The 16,267-nt window shown below is 36.1% G+C and overlaps 1 protein-coding gene across 1 annotated transcript in view; it reads left to right on the forward strand.

Moving 5' to 3' along the window:
* The window catches only part of NEGR1 (neuronal growth regulator 1), a 207,417-nt gene that overhangs the window by 9,245 nt on the left and 181,905 nt on the right, over positions 1–16,267 (forward strand). Inside the window, exon 3 of the mRNA XM_008571832.1 lies at positions 8,755–8,906. Within this exon, the coding sequence (XP_008570054.1) occupies positions 8,755–8,906 (152 nt within the window). The remainder of the gene's footprint in view (positions 1–8,754; positions 8,907–16,267) is intronic.

The raw sequence follows: 16,267 nt of genomic DNA on the forward strand, positions 1-16,267 counted from the left end.
GAGTATTGACTATGCAGTTAAAAAGCAAGAGAAAGAAAAGGTAGTATTTTTTATATTTCAGTGGCTGATTAGATACAATGAAGGAACAATTTGAAGATAATTCCAAATTTTCAATCTAAATAACACGGTGAATGGTGAAGCTATTAGCTGAGGCTGGAACACAGGAAAAGAGGTTTGGGAGGAACCATGCTGAGTTTGGTTTGGGACATTACCAGAATCAAGGTGCTAACTCTGCATACAGAGTACAGCAGGAAACAGCTGAAATCTGGTTGTGTTCTTAAAATTCATAATGATCTTTCCAAAGCACATACCTGATCTTATCACTTTAAAAGTGAAGCCCATCAGTGATTCTTCATTGTCCCTGGAATAAAGTCCTAATATTGCAGTGTGGCATGGGAGGCCTTCACATCCTGGCCCTTGTTTAACATTCTGGTTATGAATCTTGACATTCTACTCTGTCACAATGATGGCTATAGCCATCCCGAAATATTTCAGTCCCCAAACAGTGATACGATCTCTCTCTCTCAGCCTCTTTGCATGCTGGCCTGTTTATCAGCCCTTTCCACCTGCACGCCCATCCCTGGCTACCTTTGGCTGGCTGCCTTTCACTAACCAGTCCTTTAGTCTCAGTGCAGTTGTAACCTTTTCCAGGAAAACTACCCTGAGCCTTTTCTACTTGGGGAGGAAGCTCTCCAGATCTACTCTCCTGTGCTCACCTCTACCAAAGCACTTATTAAATGATAGTCAACTTCCATTCCCTGCCCCTCTCTCCCACTGACTGCTATCTACCTGAGAGTGAGGGTTCTGCCTTGTTCATTGTTATGTCCTCAACACCTAACATGGGGTTTGGCTTGAATAACACACTGTGTTGCAAGAGTGAGTTATAGGCCTTTAATAATTATAAAGTAGAGAGCCGTTTTTATTGAAATACACTTTCAAACTGATAAAAGAATATTAGTACAAATGGATTCTGTCACCTTAGATTTTGGGACACTATAAACCCAATATATGATTAGACAAAGGAAACTGGTTTCTGTTGCACAATTCTGCCTTCCCAGGATTTCTCTTTTGTGAATGTAGTCTCTTCAAAATGGTTGTATTGTTATATTGTGGGATGAAATTTGACATTAAATTCATGGGCACATTGATCTAATATCTGAAAGCAGTTCAAACAGAGGGGAGAAATCCAGTCATAGGCCAGGTTGTCAGGGATACAGGAACTCGCTGCAATCAGGGGAGGTTTGACACCTGCACTGTAGCCTTTGTTTATTTGATGTGGGGTTAAAAGGGACTCTCCTCCCTGTGTGAATCAAACTGTCACAAGTAAGGCAGCCCAAAGGTCTCTAATCTAAAATTATTAATTTCATTAAAATTGATAAAATAAACAAGACATACATTTTAAATAGCTTAATAATATCAAGAATCATTAAAGTGTCCTAATATATTATAATAACATTAATTTATTCAAATGTGCTACTAAAGATAGATACCCCTTGGGGCTACGACAGTGATTCATGATAGTCGTCAGTCTGTTCCTAGGAATAAATGATATCATATTGTTTTCAAGCCTTAAGTATCAGAAAACACAATAAACCAGTAGGTTGCTATAGTAGCATGTTCACATAAATTTTCATTTCTCTCTGGTTGCTAGCAATTCTTACTCCTCCCCCTTTTTACTTTTATTTTTTTTTATCTGCCCTGTGCATCTGTGAAAAGCCTAGATGAGGTTGATAATGTGCATGTAATTGATACTGAGTTTGGCACATCTTGAAATCACGCCATGATCTTTTCAGTCACTCTCCTAGATCTTTTCTTTAAAAATAATTTCCTGTGTGCTCAATATTTAATATTTTGCTGCCATCTGAGAGGAAATGTATCTGTTCTGTCTAAGAAACAGACCCTATCATGGAACAATAATAACACCTATCATAAACTAGTGCCTACTGTATTTGATATATATGTGCATAGATATTACACATTATATATTAAAAAAATTTTACATCAACACTTTGTGATAGGCCTCATTTTTCCCATTTCACAGATGAAAAAACTAAGAATTACAAAAATGTAAAAACACAAGTCATTCAGTCAAGCATGCAACATTTACTTACTGTGTACCTATTAAGTGCGTAACACTGTGCTACGTGCTTGGAATACAATGAATAACAAAAACATCCAGGAACCTTGCCTTAATGGAGTTACACTTTAATGGAGAAGGTGGATATTAATCAAAAAACACACAAATTTATGAAAACTTACAATTGAAATGATGTTAGAAAGAGAGGTATTTGATGTTATTATGATGATTTGGCCAAGCCAGGTGGAATACAATAACACTATAGCATCACTAGAACTTGAACTTTAAAGACAATTTTGGAAATACTCTAAAATATTTCTGCATTCTTGCCACTTGGCTAGACTGCATTTTTGTCTACCCTTTTTGACTGTATTCTGCATATACATTATGACGAGAGATTTCCTACCATCCAAATATTTAGTGAACCCAGAGGAAGAAAAATAAATAATAATTGATGCTGAGGGTGTGTGTGGGTTTTGGCAGGGCATCTGAGGAGGAAGGAGAAAAAACCCATTTTATCTTCTCATCTCAGGCAGTGAGTAGCCTAAAAGGCTGACACCACTGGAGGCTGTAAGAGGCTGCACTGAAAGGAGTACATAATTAAGCAGCAAATAGATAGCTAAGGGGCCTCTGGTCCAGAGAAAGATCTGGATAGTTAGCTGAACTGTAGCTAAAGTTTTTGACTTTCTCCCACATTAGACTCACCCTTCAAACTGAGCCTGGCTTTTGTGGCCTGGATGCTACATACCATTTGGCTATTTAGCTCCATTGGTTTTATTTGCTGGCTTCACTCAATTTTCTTAACAGTAGGAGGACGTGGGTTTGAATCTTGGTTCTGCAACTTATCAGATCGTGGAAGATAGATTAACTTAACCTTTCTGAACGTCTCTTTTCTCATCTGTAAAATCGGAGTAACAACACCAACCTCCTAGGGGTGCTTTGGAGATTAGTTGATATACGCATTTGAAAATGCTTAAATGTTTTCTGAATGTCAGTTTCCCACACTCTTAACATCAAACATGTTAGTGTACAATGCTGAAATTTTTTAGTGTTATATTATATTTCTTCAGTCATAAGTGTACTGAGAACAGCTAATATTTTCTACATACATAAAGCATTCCTGCTCACATTGAAAAGACTAGAAATGCAGTTATGATTCAGAGACTGTAGATAGATAGGACAGATAGATAGAGATAGATGTATTAGTCCATTTTCTATTGCTTATTACAGAATACCTGAAAGTGGGTACTTTGTAAACAAAATTTATTTCTTACAGTTTTGGGGGCTGGAAAGTCCAAGGTTCAGGGGACTCGTCTGGTGAGGGCTTCTCCTTGCTGGGAAGTATACAGTCCCGTCGTGAGTAGGCTATCACATGGCAAGAATGGCAAAAATGCTTTCATGTACTAACCTTTAAAAGCTACCATTCCACATCCGTGATAACCCACGAATCCATTAATCCACTAATGGATTAATACATTCATGAGGGAATCACCTCCTAATGGCCCCACCTTTCCACACAGCCACATTGGAGATCAATCTTCCACATGAACTTTGAAAGGGACAAATATTCAACCCATATCAATAGATATAGATATATGGATATGACAGAACTCTATCTTTGAGATAGGCATTATGAGATGTGTTGTGGAAGGGACCGATATGCAATCTTAATGTCACATATAGATTTTAAGATATAGCTAAGATTCTTGAGATAGTAACTATGTCATTATTTTTTTTTCCTTTGAGTCCCAACACTTCTTATGCATAGGAGGCATCTAATCATCATTTGATGACCAAATAAAATTTTGTTTCCATTAAGACCATATCAGAGTTCTACTATCACCGATGACTCTCTCTCTCTCTCTCTCTCTCTCTGCCTCTTTCTCTATCTCTTTTATTTTTGAGTTATATCTTTACCTCATTTTGGAACTCATTTGATGACCAAATAAAATTTTGTTTCCATTAAGACCATATCAGAGTTCTACTATCACCGATGACTCTCTCTCTCTCTCTCTCTCTCTCTGCCTCTTTCTCTATCTCTTTTATTTTTGAGTTATATCTTTACCTCATTTTGGAACTCCACAAGCTTATAATCCATTGCTGGCAGTAACATTCCTTTGCTTTCTAAATATAATTCTTATGATTCAAGGAATACTTTCTCCCACCATATAACATCCAAAAATTGATTAATAAGACCATATTAATCTTATCCACTGTGTAACATGACATATCATAATCATATTGCCTTGTAATTCCAGTATGACAAAAGATTTATTATTATATGTGAATACCTCCCTCACTCCCATTCCATATTATTTTAATATTTTAAATGTTGCTGTCTGATACTCTTCAAACTATGCTTCCTACATTAGCAATTAAGTCTTTCTGTGGCTATTTTTATCTAAAAGTTTCTAGAAATGTTTACTGTTATTCCTGACCTGGAAAGACAGATAATGAACAAGAGTCCCAAAATGTAAAGTGAGGCTGGATTTATATATAAAATGAATAAGGTCTTCAGTGTAGCTGCTGCATTTATTTTTGCAATCTTATCAGTCCTGATGGCTGTGTGGTCAGTTTTTCTATGGTGATGTTGCTGCAGGCTCTTCTGGTCATCCTAGATAGCTACTGCCTGAAGGAAGGTTATGACTGTAAAGTCTGTGAACATTTCATGAGTCAGAAATGTAAGTATTCCTAGTTATTACGATGCTTTCCATGTGCTATGTCTGACTGACACTAGAAAATATAGGGTACTATTCTAATTCATAACTAGTTATTGGGTTGGGCTGTGTCACTTATGAGCTGGCAGCATCTGCTGGCAAAGCAAATAGCTTGCAGTTCACAGATTTATGAAGCACTGGCAAAAGGCAGAAGTAAAAGAGTGAGGATAATGGTCCTTGATGCAGAGCAAACTTTTACTGGTGTCACACGATAGAAGACAGCAGGGTCCACAGTAATAGAAAGATCGTATAACCATATTCCCTATGGCAAAGATAAAGCAAGGAAAAATTACCAGGTATTTCAGGTAAGCACCATAGGCTGCTGATCTCTGCTGAAGGAAAGGATGCCATACTTAACTTCTAGCACAATAGAATTTGTTTATCTTACTTTGGGAGGAGGAGCTATAAGAAAACATTTTTCATTCTATAATATAGGTCAACGTAAGACATTTTTTACAGAAAATATAATCATAGATGACCATATTAGAAAAAATCTGTTTCATAAATAATAATGTGCAATCACATTGCATCATACATGCTGGAACTTCTAAGTATGGCTTACATTACCTATATTCAATAATTAAAGGTAGATGTGTTCATCATAACAGGGTCCCCATTGTGACTAAAATAACCTTCTGTTGTAAGCACCTGTTTATGTGTCTGATTCCCCCCTTGGCATTGACTGTCTTCTCAAGGGCAGAGGTCAGTGTTGCCCAGCCTTGTCCATAATCACTCAGCATGGAACTCATCTTTGTAGCAACTTGATGAATATTTTCAGAATTCATTTGAATAGTTAAGAAAACCCTCCTTCCCCCCCCCCACACACCGGATTCCTTCAGGAAAATCACAGAAGTATATCCCCTAGAGATATACACCATCTCAGAAGGTCACTCTTCCTCAAAGTCAGCCATCTACTAGGTGAGGATAGGTTCCTAAATGGTATTTGAGAAGTCAGCACTTCTAAAACTCCACACTATAAAAGGAAGTAAGCTTTGGATTTCTCCAGTAATTTCAGAAAGGTAGTTTTCCCTAGAGGGAAAAAAAATTCCCCCAGGGAAGATACTTTTCTTTTTTATTGGCCATAATCACCTGCCTGGCTGATCTGAGTAGCAGGGGTTGGAGCACTAATGTGCCACTCTGGTAAGAATGCACACGGTACTGCTGGCTAGCGGCCAAAAATGGGCCTACAAATGCAGAATGTGGACACACTGGATGATTCAGCGACAGCTGGGGCTTTGCCTTCAGATACATTAAAGAGCAGGGAATTGGAAACCAACTCACTCAGAAAGACAGACATAAGGAACATAAACAAATAAGGCCATGGAATGTCTAAATATACTCCCTTGAGATTTTCTCCCCAGAGTCCGACCAGTTGAAGACTCTGGTTAATTCTCTTCCCAATTCGTTAGGAGAAAAACAGTCTTGGTTTTGGCAGGTGGAGCACAACATGGATTTTGTAGTCTAGGGAGTTGCTGAGTCCTCCGGAGAATGTGTCTATAACATGGATGTGGCGAAGTTGATTTGAGTCATAATGCTGAAGCTTGCAGAGCAATGAAACTGTGATTTTTATACACAGCATATACTGATTAGTTAAAAATAAAGTTGTTAATGTGATGCAGAAAAATATGCAATAATCACTAAGAATTTAGCATAAATGTTGATAGGTTCGAAATACGAGAGAGAGGAGTAAAAGCTGCCACATCCATATTTTATGCTCTACTTTTTTATGTCAGAGTTGGAGATTATCAGGTTTCTTGCTCAAGCTAAAGTTTGTTCAATGTTCATTTAACTCAAAGTTTTATTAATCTGATTAAATGTTTTCTTTTGGATAAGCCAAATTTAACTATTACATAAAATATAAGTAATTCCCAGAGTAACCAAGTATGACTGCTTATTTTAATCTGAATTTAACTACAGTATATTTTATCTAAATTCAGGTGCAAGCCACATGACATAATGCAAAGGAGTTGAGTTCAACTTAAACTCTAAATAGAATGCCATTTATTAGCATTTCCATGATTAAAAAAACTATTTAGTACTAAAACCTGGACATGTTTTTGGTTTTGTTTTGGTTTTGTTTTAATTTTTTTAAAAGATGATCGGTAAGGGGATCTTAACCCTTTACTTGGTGTTGTCAACACCACGCTCTCCCAAGTGAGCCACAGGCTGGCCCTAAAACTTGAACATGTTAAAGAGGAAAAACTAACATGCCATTTATACCGTGAGTTTACATAGCCCATATTATGATCAGTGCATCTCTTTCACAATTAATTTGGGATTAGTTAGAGAGAAGTTAGTATCTGGTTGGCATCCTCATTGTAGCAGAATTTAAATTTAGAGAGAGAATCTCTTGAAGGGGCCACTGAAAGGGGCTTATCAATGCTTGTGTTGGGGGAACATCACCTGGACTCCATTGACCTATGTACTATTTATTACATACCTAGGATACAAGTATTAAGTGCTATGTCAGAGAAAGTATGTCCAGATGGCCCTGCCTTTTGAGGAGTTTAGAACAATTTAATTTATTTGATTTGAAAAGACTGGCGTGCATGGGAACTGCTAGTGAAAATAATGCAAGAGAAAATATGAAAAAGGCCAGAACTACCTCTTTGAAAGCTCTCTCCGTGTATGCTCCATGAATTTCAAGAACTTCAACTTTTCACTAGTGCCATGTCACAATGTCTGATATTACAATACAGCAGAATAGCATGTGTTTTCAACTATCCCCTTGTCTGCGCTTCTAGATTTTTCAGATTAATCTGTTCTGTGCAGTTCACTTTTATAGAAAAAGTTCTATTTGTGTTGAATTAAACTGTGATAATTCATTGCTACTGAATGCTAATTTATTCAAAGGGTACTAGAAAGAGGCCCACAGAAGACTTCACAAGGGTAGAGATTGCAATCTGTGGCTACTGGATTTACTATTAAATTATAACCATAGGAGTATAAATTAAAATGGAATTACATTTCTATAATGCCTTAAAATAAAGAAAAAAGAAAGAAAGAAAATAATGCAAGAGAACGTACAGAGAGAGGAAAGTCATCTAAGGAGCATTCAAAAAAGAGAGATTGGTGTCTGATCATGCCTAAATGAGGAGGGAAAGATCTGACTGGCAGAAATAGAAAGGGTGCAAGGGACAGAGTGTAGATTCAGGAGAAAGGTGAAGCAGGAATAGGCACGTATGGCATGAGTTGAGAATGGTAAAGCCATGCTGTCTTATTTGAGAGTGATGACCTCTGGTGGTAAGTCTGCAGAGAGGTCATTGGATAGTTGGGGTGGAATCAGGTAAAATTGAATCCCATATTGAGCCCCAGAAAGGTTAAAGGACTTTCTTAGACATATTCTTAAATTGTGGCAGAGATGTGACTCAGCTTTAAATGCTTTCTTTGATACTATACTGCTGTCTCTAGGTTTAATGCAAGTCACCTGTCTGGGTTGTACATGGCAACAGTAAAGTAGTGTTGACTCTGGATTCAGAACCATCCTATCACAGTGATGGGGTTAACTTTCATAGGAATTTTCCATAATATCATTTGAAATGGCCTAGACATTGTCTAGCCAGCTTACCTAAAAAACATCAGTTTGTACTTTTAGTGGAATCTTTATATTTACTTCCATTTTACTGTACTTTTTCTTGACTTTAATAGATGAGATGCCATTGCTGTGGTGTGTTTAATTTTCTAAAATGCAAAACAGTGCACAAATAGGACTTGTGGGTATCCCAGCTCAGTTTTCTGTATAGCACAAAGAATCCCGTAGGAACAGTCTACAGCTGTGATGCAACCTCTCCTCTCCCAAATCTACTAATGTAGGGAAAATGTAATTGCACCATTATTACACTATATGTTAACATCGGAGTGGTCAAACTGTCTATGGATTGCCATGACAACCCCATCTAAAATAAAAGTGAAGCTGGTATCCACAACACATTTTTACCTAAAGTTTATTTTGTCTTCTAGGCTCTTCAATGGCCAACAAGGAATCATTATTCAAAATTTTAGCACAAGATCCATTCTCACTGTTACCAATGTGACACAGGAACACTTCGGCAACTATACTTGTGTGGCTGCCAACAAGCTAGGCACGACCAATGCGAGCCTGCCTCTTAACCGTAAGTAATGCAGTGTTGCCAAACTACTTCCTGGGCCTCTTGGCTCCTGCACATCAGTACAGATAAAACCTAAAAATGGAGTATATTCATTTTAGAACTCAGTGCGTTGTGACACATTCCTTACACAGAAGGAACTTTGCTTTCAAATAATATGGGTGTTTCAGAATTTTGTAATCCCTGTAAAAGTGAAAATGTATATTGAAAAATATCATAGGGCTGAAAAAAGAAAAAATATATATATACATAAATAAGGCTAACTGAAAAATATCTTCTGACTGAAGACGCTTGGTTTGGTAGGGTTTTGTTTGTTTTTTTGGTTTTTAAAAAAATGCGTTATGATATCTTGAAGCATAGATTAATGTGCTTAAATTTACTCTTGGTTGGTTTTCATTAGACATTCATTTTGGAATAGCCAGAATTTCACATGCTATAAATAAAATGAAATAGTAGGTAAATGATCATGGACAAAATATTTTATGCATATAGATAACGTCTTTACTGAAAACTATTTTGAAGTGCAACTTAAGGTTTTACTAAAATAAATATTACATTCCTAATGTATCTTAATTACTAAGGACTAGAAATAAGTAAAGAAGAGCAAACATAAGGAACAGTTAAAAGTAGAAAAACCTATAGCAATGCTTTCTCCTGCAATTAATTTTAGCGCTGTTTAGAAACTGAGTAACCAACAAATTGTTACAACCATAAAATATTCGTAATTTTGAAATTTAGTGTTTTTCAAAATGTTCAAACATGACTACGGAGAGTACACTGTCTTTTCAGTTCCACAAAGTTATCTGAATTGTCCTTATCTTTTTAGTGTTACATTTTTATAGTAACCACACACACACACACACACACACACACACACACACACACACACACACACACACACATATTATCATTCTGTGATAGTAAGCTATCCCTGAGAATGCAAACATTGTGGAGTTCATTGCCGCCACGATAGTTTCCATTTTGCAGAAATGGGGATGGGATATATGATGTTCTTACTGCTTAAAAATATCCTACAATAAGTTTCATGATTATGAGCATTGAATTATCATATTTAAGAATCTCTGATATTAAATATCAGTTTATATCACATCTTGTACTATTCCAGCTTAATAATCCTTAATGTTTTTTAGTATTCACCTCTGAAAGAAAAACATTGCCATGCAATATAGTATACAAGGGTAGTTCAAAAAGTACATGGAAAGATTTGAATTATCTTTTAATTCTGTATTTCCACAAACTTTTTAAGTACCCTGGTATATTTGCTTAAGTTTCTTCCATGACAATGATTTATTTAGTGTAATTATGAATAACATAAACCATTGAAAATATTACAGAGCACTGTGAGTTCCAATTTAATGTCAATGTTGATACTTCTTTGGTATGTTATTAATATTTTAAGTAGTTTAAATATTCAAGAACCTGAAAGAGTAAATGAATTGACAAGGCAAAGTAAAGAAAAATTTAAGGCTTAATAACATTAACTTTTTGCTACTTAAATTTCTAAATCACATCCTGATTTTCAAAACTGGAGCCTTAATGAGTGTGACAAGTTAGGAACAAATGTCTCTTACTTAAACGTTTGTTTTACTCTGGCAACCTTAACACTATCATCTGGAAATAATTCACTGCTGCATGTGGAATCTTCAGAATGGACTCTCAGGATCTCTCTCTGTCATTGACTTCCTGTATGTTGAGGGGCTACTAAATGTTAGTACGATTTTATCAATTTGTTAATAAAGACAAAATGTGCAAATCTTGTCTGTAATTATAAACATCACTCTGGTACTCTGAAGAAATATCTGTATATTCTGAATTCTTATATGATCTCATCTGAAGCCCTTATTTCACTAAGTATTTCTATTTTGTACTACAATTATTTTTATACTTATTTTCATCTACCCACCAAATTCTAAGTTCTTTGAGAAGACAGTGTCAATGTCTGATTAATTATTTTATCTCTCATATCACCAAGCACAGTGCCTGGTATTTAATAGCAATTAGTAAATCTTTAGTGAATAAATAAATTAGTTAAACATTTAGTAAGTGAATGAATGAATGAATAAGTGAGTAAATAAACTTTGTTTTAGCTCTAGAATGTGTACTTGTAACCCCTAGATATACAAGACAATATCACTCTAATTACAAATAACACTTATTGTTAGCTTACTCTGGACCAGACTTTATTCTAATTTCTTTATATGAATTTGTTCTTTTAATTCTCACACAATCCAAAGAGTTAGATTCTATAATTCCTTTCTTATGGATAAGGAAACTTAGAAAGAGAATATAAGTGTGGCCAAAGTAAAATGATTAGTAAATGACAGCAAAGAATTGAACCCTGACAGCCTGGCTTTAGAGTTCAAGCTTTTAACCACTACATTCCACTTTCTCTCACTATAAACGTAAAACCAGCAATAAAGTGAAAGATTGTTTGTATCATTTGCTACATACTCTTCAAAAGATAAAATCTCTACATATAGCATAATTGATCTTCTCGTAGCTTTTATTCACTTTTCTTTAATAATTAGGGTGCTAGTCTTCAGTATATAAAAACTTAAAAAAAAATTTAGGTACAAACAACAACAAACGAGATATAAAATTTGAATATATGAAAAGTGAATGGGGTTGATGTTTACCCCAAAATTTATTATACAAACATGAGACTTGAGGACATCTAAATATACATTTTTATGGAATTAAACCTCCTTGGAATAGTGCAATTATCTAACATAGGAATTGTAAATCTACAAACTATATATAAGGGAAGGCGTTTTCTTAAAGCTTATAAGATGCTAGCTGGAGAGTGGGTAATATGTCCCTTAATGAGAACTCCTGTAACATCTTCACAAAGTCGCTAAATGGATGATGCTCAAGCTCTAAAATGATCCAAGACTAGGAGCCAGTACTAAGCTGATCTAATACTGGCCTATGACTTGCTAAAGAATTTTTTTAAAAATTGCTGCTGGAGATCAGCCCTTCCTTTAGGTAAGGAAATGTATAAAGCTAACTTGCCCATCTCCTTGTTCAGATAAAAGGAGCAAAGGGTCTGCCACCTAAATATGTGATGATATTTGGCACACGTTTTGAGTAAGAAAATTTTCATGTTTTCATGATTTGTATCCCTGAATAGTTAATAAGCTAAAAGACAGGGTGGTTGGACATATGGGTTACCTGGTATAAAGCAAATTAATAGCAAACACTCAAACTGGTTCATAATAACATTCTGACAGAGCTTTAACCACTGGGAATCAGCTCCTTTTCTATACTATTTAGGTTAAACCCTGAGACTATTTCACTCTATTTCTGGTATGTAATAACTCACATTTTCCAAATCACCAAAAAGATAAAAAAGACAAATTGTAATTTAGAGTTTTGCCATAACTAATACTATCAAAAAGGAAATATAAAACTTTTTGGTATGTGGATGTGTTGTGTGTGTGTGTGTGTGTGTGTGTGTGTGTGTGAATGTTTGAGTGTGTTTGTTTCACATAATGGGAGTCAAGCAGGTCTTGGTTTGAATCACAATTTTACTGTATATTAGTTGTGTGTGATGTTATGTAAGTTACCTAAAGTCCAAATCCTCAGTTAACTCATTTATAAAGTGAGGGCAGTTATAGCTCCCACCTTACAAGATAGGAATTAAAAGGGATCATGCATATAACACATTTATCACTCAGACAGGAACAAGGTAAGCATTCAATAAATGTAAGTCATTTCTGTTATATCATTACATCTCCCAAGAGCACTTAATTCAATTCATTAGAAAAAACAATGCACAAATGACTGACATTATTTGACAACTGTCTGCCCAGTACTTTACTGAAGGCTTATTTGGTAAACAGTCCCTAGTGAGCCAGGGTGAGGACATACAAACTTCAAATAATATCCCAAATCTAGTTCATAATTTAACCTCATCCCTTGCTCAATGCATTAACCAGAATTTTTGGCACTAATTCTTGATTAAATATGATGCTTACAGCATAGCATCAGACATTTGGGAGATTCAAAGAGTAAAGGCAGAACTAATATAATAGTTTTATTTTGAGGCTCAGATAATCCACTCAATAGCAACATTAATTTTATATCTCTATCTTTCTCTAACTGTATCTAAATATAGACTGCCTACAGTGTAGGCACTGTGCTAGATGTCAGAAAGAAAGGGGTTAATAGAACTCGAACCTCATCTTCCAGGAGTTCTCAGATGAGTAATAGGAAAGGGACAAGAAAACAAGCAACTATAATCGAGTATAGTCAATGGTTCCATATTGGGGCAGAAAAGAGGCTCATAATGCAGTCTCAATGGCCATGAAAGAACTTTCATCTAGAGTAACTAATATCACTATTTGAATTATAACTAAGGTACGACTAGAAACACCATCTTTGCCATCACCGTCTCATTTTCAGAGGCAGAACTTTACAGGAATTTATTAAACAACAGTGGTGAACACAAAGTTCAGTGACACAAATGAGAGAGTGATCTACTCAGTCTCCATAACTCAGGGCAAGCTATAGAGGAGATGGCCCTTGAGCTAAGGGTGAGATTGGCTTGAGCCTGGGTGTAGGAATGGTGATGGAAGAGAAAGAAGGGCACTCCAGTATGAAACAGCTCATGTAAAGACATGGCAGTATGAAGCAATCCGAAATGTTGGAAGACACTATTATACTTTAATGTGGCTAGAGTAAAAGGTAGGCGAAGGAGAGTATTGAGAGATGAGGCTGGAGAAGTCAGCAGACATTAGGACAAGGAAAATTGAAAATGAGTTTAGACTTTATTCCAGTTTTGGAGAGTGGTATGGGTTGAATGTGTCCACCAAAAGTCTCTTGGAAACTCGATCTCCATTGTAACAGTGTTAGGAGGGTGGGAAATCCAGTTACGATTTTTGAAAAATGGGGCTTTTAAGAGGCAATTGGATCATGAAGATTATGCTCTCATAAATGGATTAATTATTCATGGAGCATTGGGTTAATGGTTTAATGGATAATCACAGGTGTAGACTGGTGACTTTATAAGGAGAGCACATTAAAGAGATATTGCCATTCTCACCATGTGATTCCCTGAGTTGTCATGGAATTCTGTACAGAGCCATCACCAAGAAGAGGGCCCTTACCATGTGCCCCCTGGACATTGGACTGTAAGAAATGAACCTCTTTTCTTTATATATTATCCGGTCTCAGGTATTCTGTTATAAGCAACAGACGATGAACTAATCCAGAGAGCTATTGAAGGATCTTCACAAAAGAAAGGTATGAACATATTTGGTTTCTGGAAGACTTTCTTAGGCATTGTGGAGGGCTAAACCGAGGTACTAAACTTTCAATATAAAGGCAAAAGAAAATAATTGCACAAAAAGAGTAGCAGAGGTGAGAGGGTTGAGAGATAATTAGGAGGTAGAAGTTAATGACCAAATATAGAGAGACTAGGACAGGAATCTAGATAACTCCCAACGTTTAGTTTGGATAACATTAACTGAGATAAGAAAATAAGAGAAGGATTAGGGCTTTTAGATTTGCGGAGGAGGTAGAGCTTGAAAGAAAAGAAAGAGTTCAATTTTAAACATTTTCAGTTTGACACAATGTCTAGTAGGTATTTAGATAATGTCCAGAATGGAGATACAGATTTGAAAGTTATCAGAATGGAGGTGGTGGTTTCAGCCATGAGAGTAAGTCAGATTTCTCAAAAGGCCATGTAGAGTGAAAACATGACTAAGGACAGAAATTGAAGTAAAATCAATATCAAGGAGTGAGCAGAGGAAGAAGCTTCCAACAGAAGAAAAAAGATTTGATGTGGACAGAGATGCCAGAGGAGGCCCCGTGCCACAGAGAGCCACAGAAGCCATGGGAGGAGACCATTTCAAGAAGAATGGAAGTCTGAAAATCAACTACTGTCTCTGACAATTAGGCAGTTATTGGGGATCTTTGCCAGAGCAGTTTCTGTGGAAAACTGGGAGTAGACCCCAGGTTTCTGTGGAATAAAGTTAAATAAATAGATGAGGAAGTAGTGGCATGATTAATAAACTGCTCTTTCTAGAGGGTAGGCTATGAAAGGAAGAAGACAAGGCTGATGTTATGCCTGGATGCTCTAACAGCTCGCCTGATTGGGCTTCTTTTCTGATGAATGGGCCCGGTGGCTGTCTGCAGAGACACAGCACCCCAGCCTTTGGTGAACTGCACTCGCCATGTTTCCTGTTTTCCTCTAATCCTCCCTCATTCTCAGCTTGTCTGCCCCTTTCTCACATCTTTCTTGGATCCTGTAGAAATAAGCAAGAGCTTTGATTTAATATGAAGGCACTTGAAACCCCTTTCTCTTCCATGATCTATAGGCTTTAGACTGTAGCTATAAGAGGAACTGTAATTTTAAGTAGAGATTTTAGTAATTTCATCAATAGAATTACTTTACCTCAGGTAAAGAATATACTTTCTCAAGTAAAAAGAAAGCAAAGTTTACGACGGAAAAATTACAAGAAAGTTAGTGTATAGTAAGATCCCTCATCCTCTAGATTATCTGTCCAAAAATTTGTGAAAGATGTCTGAATTTTAAAAAGAAGAAAATTGGAAGTAATGAGAGCTATGCTACAGATCAATATAGATCAGCCCTCAGAGAAAAAAGTTCTGTAACAAAATTAATAATGGATGATAGTGTCCCATCTATTTGTAGTAAAATTTCTTATTAACTAAAAAGTTTGGGATTTAGGATTATTTTTTTTTTCACCTTTCTGCTTCCTGCATATGAGCATCTGAATAGATGTTTCTTCTAAGTCTGTTCCTTAAAGAATGTGGACTGAGTGGTCCCATCCTGCCATCTATGGGTCCAATTCATCAAATGTACACCATCATTTAAGCAGAAATTCAGTAGCCAGTAAAGCATAGTCATCTCTATGGGTAAAACATGTTGTATATGCTTTGTTTCTCACTTTCTCAGAATAACAAATATTCATTATAGGACATGTTTTAAACGACACACCATCTAAAAGGAAATAAGAAAAGAGAATTAAGAAGGAAGAAAGCTGCAAAGTGCTGAAAACTTACATAGCTTTGGTTTAATACAACCTTCTCCTGAGACCAAATATATGAAAACAGTTGGGACAATACTAGCTTTAATATCGACAAAGAGTCCTTGCCTATAGCCCCAAAATATATCATAATAATATTGCTACAATGTGCAGATGCCAAACTCCCCTTTAAGGTGTTCCCAAAAGTATGGTATCAAATCCTTGGCTGGAATATAGGTCCTAATGATGCTATAGAGATTTCTCTCCTTTTCTTGTGTGTGTGTGTGTGTGTGTGTGTGTGTGTGTGTGTGTGTGTGTGTGTGTGAGTTTATTCAAAGTAACAAACCATTAGTCTCA

This window comes from Galeopterus variegatus, unplaced genomic scaffold, assembly GCF_000696425.1.
Source record: "Galeopterus variegatus unplaced genomic scaffold, G_variegatus-3.0.2 Scaffold726, whole genome shotgun sequence".
NCBI lineage: Eukaryota > Metazoa > Chordata > Mammalia > Dermoptera > Cynocephalidae > Galeopterus > Galeopterus variegatus.